Source organism: Acanthisitta chloris, unplaced genomic scaffold (assembly GCF_000695815.1).
Source record: "Acanthisitta chloris isolate BGI_N310 unplaced genomic scaffold, ASM69581v1 scaffold11848, whole genome shotgun sequence".
Taxonomy (NCBI): domain Eukaryota; kingdom Metazoa; phylum Chordata; class Aves; order Passeriformes; family Acanthisittidae; genus Acanthisitta; species Acanthisitta chloris.
Genome location: NW_008687239.1, coordinates 185256 through 190834, shown reverse-complemented (window position 1 = coordinate 190834; position 5579 = coordinate 185256). Strand labels below are relative to the sequence as shown.

At 38.2% G+C, this 5579-nt stretch overlaps 1 protein-coding gene across 1 annotated transcript in view; it reads left to right on the top strand.

Annotated features, from left to right (window-relative positions):
• Positions 1-1828: 1828 nt before the first annotated feature.
• Positions 1829-5579, top strand: part of LOC103807751 (cadherin-13-like) — a gene marked incomplete at its 3' end in the record, with an annotated part of 139192 nt that continues 135441 nt past the window's right edge. The window contains exon 1 of the mRNA XM_009080496.1: positions 1829-1984. Within this exon, the coding sequence (XP_009078744.1) occupies positions 1829-1984 (156 nt within the window). The remainder of the gene's footprint in view (positions 1985-5579) is intronic.

The window sequence follows — 5579 nt, the reverse complement described above, 5'->3', positions numbered from 1 at the left end:
GGTACAGGAGTGCTATTGAATGGCTCATTTGCATTATTCTGTGCCCTGTAAAATGAATTTATTATGCAGCTTCTCTAAATAGGCTAACCAGTTGTAATCTCATTCCAGTGCTGTATGGGTTTCAGCAAAATATGATTACTGCTTTCATAATGCCTAAAAATAAACAAAAAATAACCTTGGAGCCCAACCCGTCCTTTTGCTTGAATCTGGTGTGTTAAATGGTGCTATTAGACATGATGGGCAGGTATTTACTTGTTAAATAGTTTAGTAATTTTAAGTATTACTTACTCTGAGCACAAGTAATGCATTTTGGCCTCTGTTATTAATCACTGAAATACTTAATAAACCAGGATGATAGTTATTGCCTTGATTCCAAAAAATCTGAGTGATGTTCAGATGCTTCTATGTAGATGAAACAGCAAGATCATAGAATCCCAGAATGGTTTGGGTTGGAAGGGACTTTAAAACTCATCTCATTCCACCCCTTGCCATTGGCAGGAACACCTTCCACTAGCCCCGGTTGCTCCAAGCCCCATCCAACCTGGCCTTGAGCACTTCCAGAGAAGAGCAACCACAGCTTCACTGAGCAACCTGTGCCAGTGCATCACCACCCTCACAGGGAACAATATTTTCCTAGTATCTAGTCTAAATCTGTCCTCTTTCAATCTGAATCCATTCCCCCTTGTCCTGTCACTCCATGTCCTGGTAAAGTCTTTTTCCATCTTTCCTGTAGCTCCTTCAGGCACTGGAAGGCCACAATTAGGTCACCCAGAAGCCTTCGCTTCTCCAGGCTGAACAATCCCAATTCTCTCAGCCTTTAAAGCTGATCCTGCACCTTTAGTCATATGGGTACAAGTCATCTTGAGCTGGAAGTTCTGTCAGATCTATGGGCAGCTCCAGAGTCCCAGTGGAAGGTTAAGCTTGGGCTCTGTGCTGTAAAAGCTCTGCCACTTGAGATCAGAGCTGGTTTCCATCTGGTCAGAAAGGGCATGGATTTAGCAATGCATGAGGGCTTGCATCTGTGTTTATATTTCATAAAGATTAATCCTGACTTTGTTTGCAGAAGCTGCTGAACATTGTTGTAGGTAAATGGCTACGATACCTCTGGCAATGTCACGTTTTCCAGCTCTTTGTGTGCTAGTTAATTTTAGAATGATTGTGCTCTATCAGCATGGCAAGACTTTAAAAAGGAAAAGAGGAATTTTAGGAAGCATTAGGCAACATATTTTGGGCTTAAGGAAATATCAATATCACTTTCCATACCCTGGAGAATGCTCCTCTGGAATTCTTTGTGTGTTTTGCACGTGTGCAAACTTAAAGGCACAATGAATGTTACTGAGATGATCACAGGGATGTATCCATATAGCAGGAAATGAAAAGAGCTTGGTTTGTCCACCCTAATAAATTAAAGATTTAGAGAGGACAAAGGTTAATTAAGTCATGAGACAAGACTTATATGAGAATAAATGGCTGTAAACTGACCATGAAAATATCTATTCTGGATGCGATGGAATGACCATCAGAATAAGGGCTGAGAATTGTGGAATGCAGGAATAATTATTTATGATCCAATAGTGATCCAGCCAGGAGCTTGTGACACCAGAGGTGTTTTGTTTCCTTCAAGGCCTGTATAAGGGTTTCCTGGGTTCCCAAGTCAAGGGAACTCTCTAAGTTAGCTCAAGTTCTTATGCATGGAAAATCTGTTAGTAAGAGTTTATTAAAAAGCTTGATTTTTAGGGTACAATTCCATGGCAACTTAACCAGAGAGGGGTGCAGACTGTGCTGGTCTTGCCATGAGCCATGCTTTTCCAGCTGTGTTCTGTGGGCAATGGACATCACAGGGGTACCTGGTGACTGGGCTCAGGGAGCAGATGTGACTGGAAGAAGAGCAGAAAAAGTGATTGGTTTCCCAGCTGGTCAGTGCCTGGCAGAGGGGAATCCTCCCAACTCTGGCTTCAAACAGGAATGTTGTCAAAGTGCTCCTGTACCTTCTAGTTCACTTCTCATATTATCTTTCTTCCCCCAGAGCAGTGCAGACTCCAGAGCCATACTGGGCTCTGAACAGACTCTGGGGTCACTTCTTAACCAAATGATAGTGTCTCTCCCAGAGATGCTGAATTTTAGCAGGCAAGTAGCTCTCTGTGCAGACACTAGTGCTGGCAAATTGCTTCTTGAATAACTTAACTAGATTTCCAGTGTCATGGAAGATGCACACTTTTTACTGTATATGTGATAAAATTCTTATAATAAGCATAGATTCACAAGGAAAGTGCTCATAAAAAGAAAGTTCCTGTGGTAGATAGTCTCACAAAAGAGTTTGTCACATTTTGTTTCCAGTTAATGGATGCCTACTGCAGTCACACTCTCAGTGACAGGAGAACTGAATTCATTTGAGCCAATAAAGTCATTCTAATTTGCATTTTCATAGCCCACTCTTCAGTACTCCAAGTGTGACTTTCCCTTTCAGGACAGAGCTGTGTGGTAAATGGATAGGTAGGCCCTTTAAAAGAATATTTATCATCCTTGAAGAATCTTAGTGCCAAATCTTAATAGCATTTCTTACAAAAATGACTGGAATTCACTATCAGATATAGAGGCAGAGCTGTAGGGATTGTGAATAGTCTTTTTCCAGATAAAAATAAGAGAGCTTAAAGCCTGAAACAGTGAAAACTTCCCTCCAAAATGAAAATATTGAATAATAAATTTTAAAAAATACCCCAAATCATGGTGCTGTAGAAATCAAATTAGCACAAAAGAACTGTTTTTAATTCATTTAGTCACTTTCAGAGATAAATAATTCAACATACCTTTATGCAAAGTTAAAATACCTATATTAATTATGCCAATCAGAGGATAAGTTATTCAGGTTTTGAGGTATTTTTTTTTCTGTTTCAGTTGATGTTGAGAAATCCAGAAGACAAGGAGAACTTCTTTTCCAGTCTGTGTGTGATTTGATGAAACAATTGCCTTAGGACCTGCTGACACTCTAATTGGAGTCTGCATAATGCAGAATCAGAACCTTACTCAGAGCAGTGCTCACTTTATTCTGTTTAAGTATCCCTCTGTTAATTTCATTTCAATCTAGAGGAAAAACCTAAAATCAATTAGTAGTTCTTACTGACTTCACTCAAGGCAAGATTTCATCATGTCTCTGTGTCTCTCTGTGACTCTGTGCTGCTCATCACTTGTTTTTCCTCTCTGATGGCTTCCTCCCTATCCATTTTTGTGGCTCTAGTGTTGCAGCACCTGAAGCTGGAAAGGGTTTTAAGATTCAAAGATCTCGATCTGCATGATAAAAATATTTTGTCATGTGCAATTTAATTCAGTGTTGGCAGTTCTCATTATTCTGATTACATTTTTCTCTCCGTTCTCAGCTTTAAGGATCACCATATTTTATATGAAAATTTGAAGTTTTCATATGCAAAAAGCAAATTTCTAGTTCTCATGTTTCCAGAGAAAAGCTCGGAAGCATAAATTTTCAACACTCACTTCCAAGTAAATGAGTCAAACGAATAAAAAAGAAACCCCAAAACTATACCTAAGCCTACCAAATGCTCCAAACAAAAAACCCCCACAACCAAAAGTCTCATTTCTTAGCAAGTGACTCATAATTTTTGAACTTTTGAGATTATTGCTCCTATTAAAAAGGAGTGTGATTTCTATTTTAGCTCTTTGTAGGGTTTTACGTTAGTTTGCTTTCATTTCAGATAGCTCTTCTGAAGTCAAAGGCAGAACATGATCCTGCAGAATCTTGTTTGCTGTTGTTGTGTGTAAAATTCCTGCCTGGGCAGATGGCCTTCCCAGGTGTCTGCACCATTTACATCTCTAATTAAATAAAGCCTTGCACAAGGATGAATTTCACACCATAAGAATGTGTGTGAAATGCAATTAATATTCTCAAGCTTGTGCTTTTGTGAGAGGTGAACTCCTACAGGTAGGGCTAATGAAGATATGAGAGTGTTTACAGTAAAAGTTCAGAAAATTCATTTTCAGATTCAGGATGTGGCCAATCAAACCTGAAACTGTACAAGTTGAAAAGGACATAAAGATTCTGAAATTCATTCTAAGGTCATTTCTGAGACTGACTTTTAGTCACCAAAAGAGGAGGTAGAACCACCCTTATTTTTGAGATGTCATGATACCCAAAGGTACTTTGACATCAGGGGCTTTATTAATTTCCTCTGCAGTATGGTATGAAATTGATGTCCTTTTTGGCTTATCAACCATATTCTGTGTGATCAGCTTTCAGTGCAAATGTTGAGGTCGTTAGAGGTCACCAGCCAAGTGTGTGCTGTTTTATTACCTAAAAAAAAAGGTATTTCCTGGGCTTGATACCTCATCAGTATAGTTCCATCCCAGTGGCCAAACTAGCACAGGAGTTACCTGAACTAGCGACATTTCCTTATAGTGACTGGTGATAAATTCAGAAAGACAAATTGTCAGGATATTAAAAAGGAATCTTCACTCTGAACTTCTCTGAAAAGCAGTAGTTTATGACAAACTTTGATTCTGCTTGTCAGAGAACATTGAATCTGTAGGTCTGAGTAATCACAACTCCCTGGTTTGCTTTGCAGACTTCTACCCCTTTAGATGTTCAAGAGAAAATGATGTTTGCTGTGCAATTGTCATATTTGTCAAGAATTTGGCTTTTTTCTTAGTAGTGGGTGAAAGATCCTTTTGTGCTAATTGCCCAGTACTGACTTGACTGGTTCTGTGAACAATATTTATATATTCTGAGTTCTACATATGATATTTAAATATTATTTTCAGTGTATTTAGTCTTTCTTTAGACAGCCATCAGCCCATGAACCCTTTTATTATATCCAAAAAACTGAAATCAACATGGTGCTTAAATTCATAATCTATTCTGCTTTGAACAGGTCTCTGCCTTCAACATATTTCTACTTGGCTTATTTTTTTTCAAGATAGTTTGTATGACTTTTTTTTCCCCCAATGTGAAGAATCTTAGCAGAAATTATTTTAATGAGATAGACATTTAGTTCAACAGAAGTTTCTTCATGAAAAAAATAAATTAAAAGAATAGTTGTTCTTTTAGAAGGATAATTAATTATAAACTCTCAGTGTGGTGACAAATTTAACTTTTTGTCTGACATGTTGAGAAGAAAAAAATGCCTGGAATTGCACAAGTAGAATAAAATGTTCCATCTCACAGCAAGGCCAAGCCTGCGTCTTGTAATTATTTCAAAGGGATTAAAGGTCATTTTCTATTTGCTGCATCTGTATTATGTGAGGCTTCTGTATCAGGCTTACAGAGGTTAACTCATGACCCATTTAGATTGCCTGGATTTCAAAGTCAACTTATACTGTCACAAATCTGATAAAGTATATGTATTCCCTCCTCTAAGTACTGACAGAGATGATGTCCAAAGAGGCTTTTTAATTTATAGCTCTGTAAGACAAGAGTTTCAGCTCTAAGACTCCTGTAGCTGAGAGATCAGAACATGATTTACCTCTTACTTGCTGTGTTAATCCTTTATGGGCAGAGCTGTTTGTAGATAAATTTCAGCATATATGACTTGGACTGCTTTGCTGGTGTGGACTCGTTATGTAACTTTGCT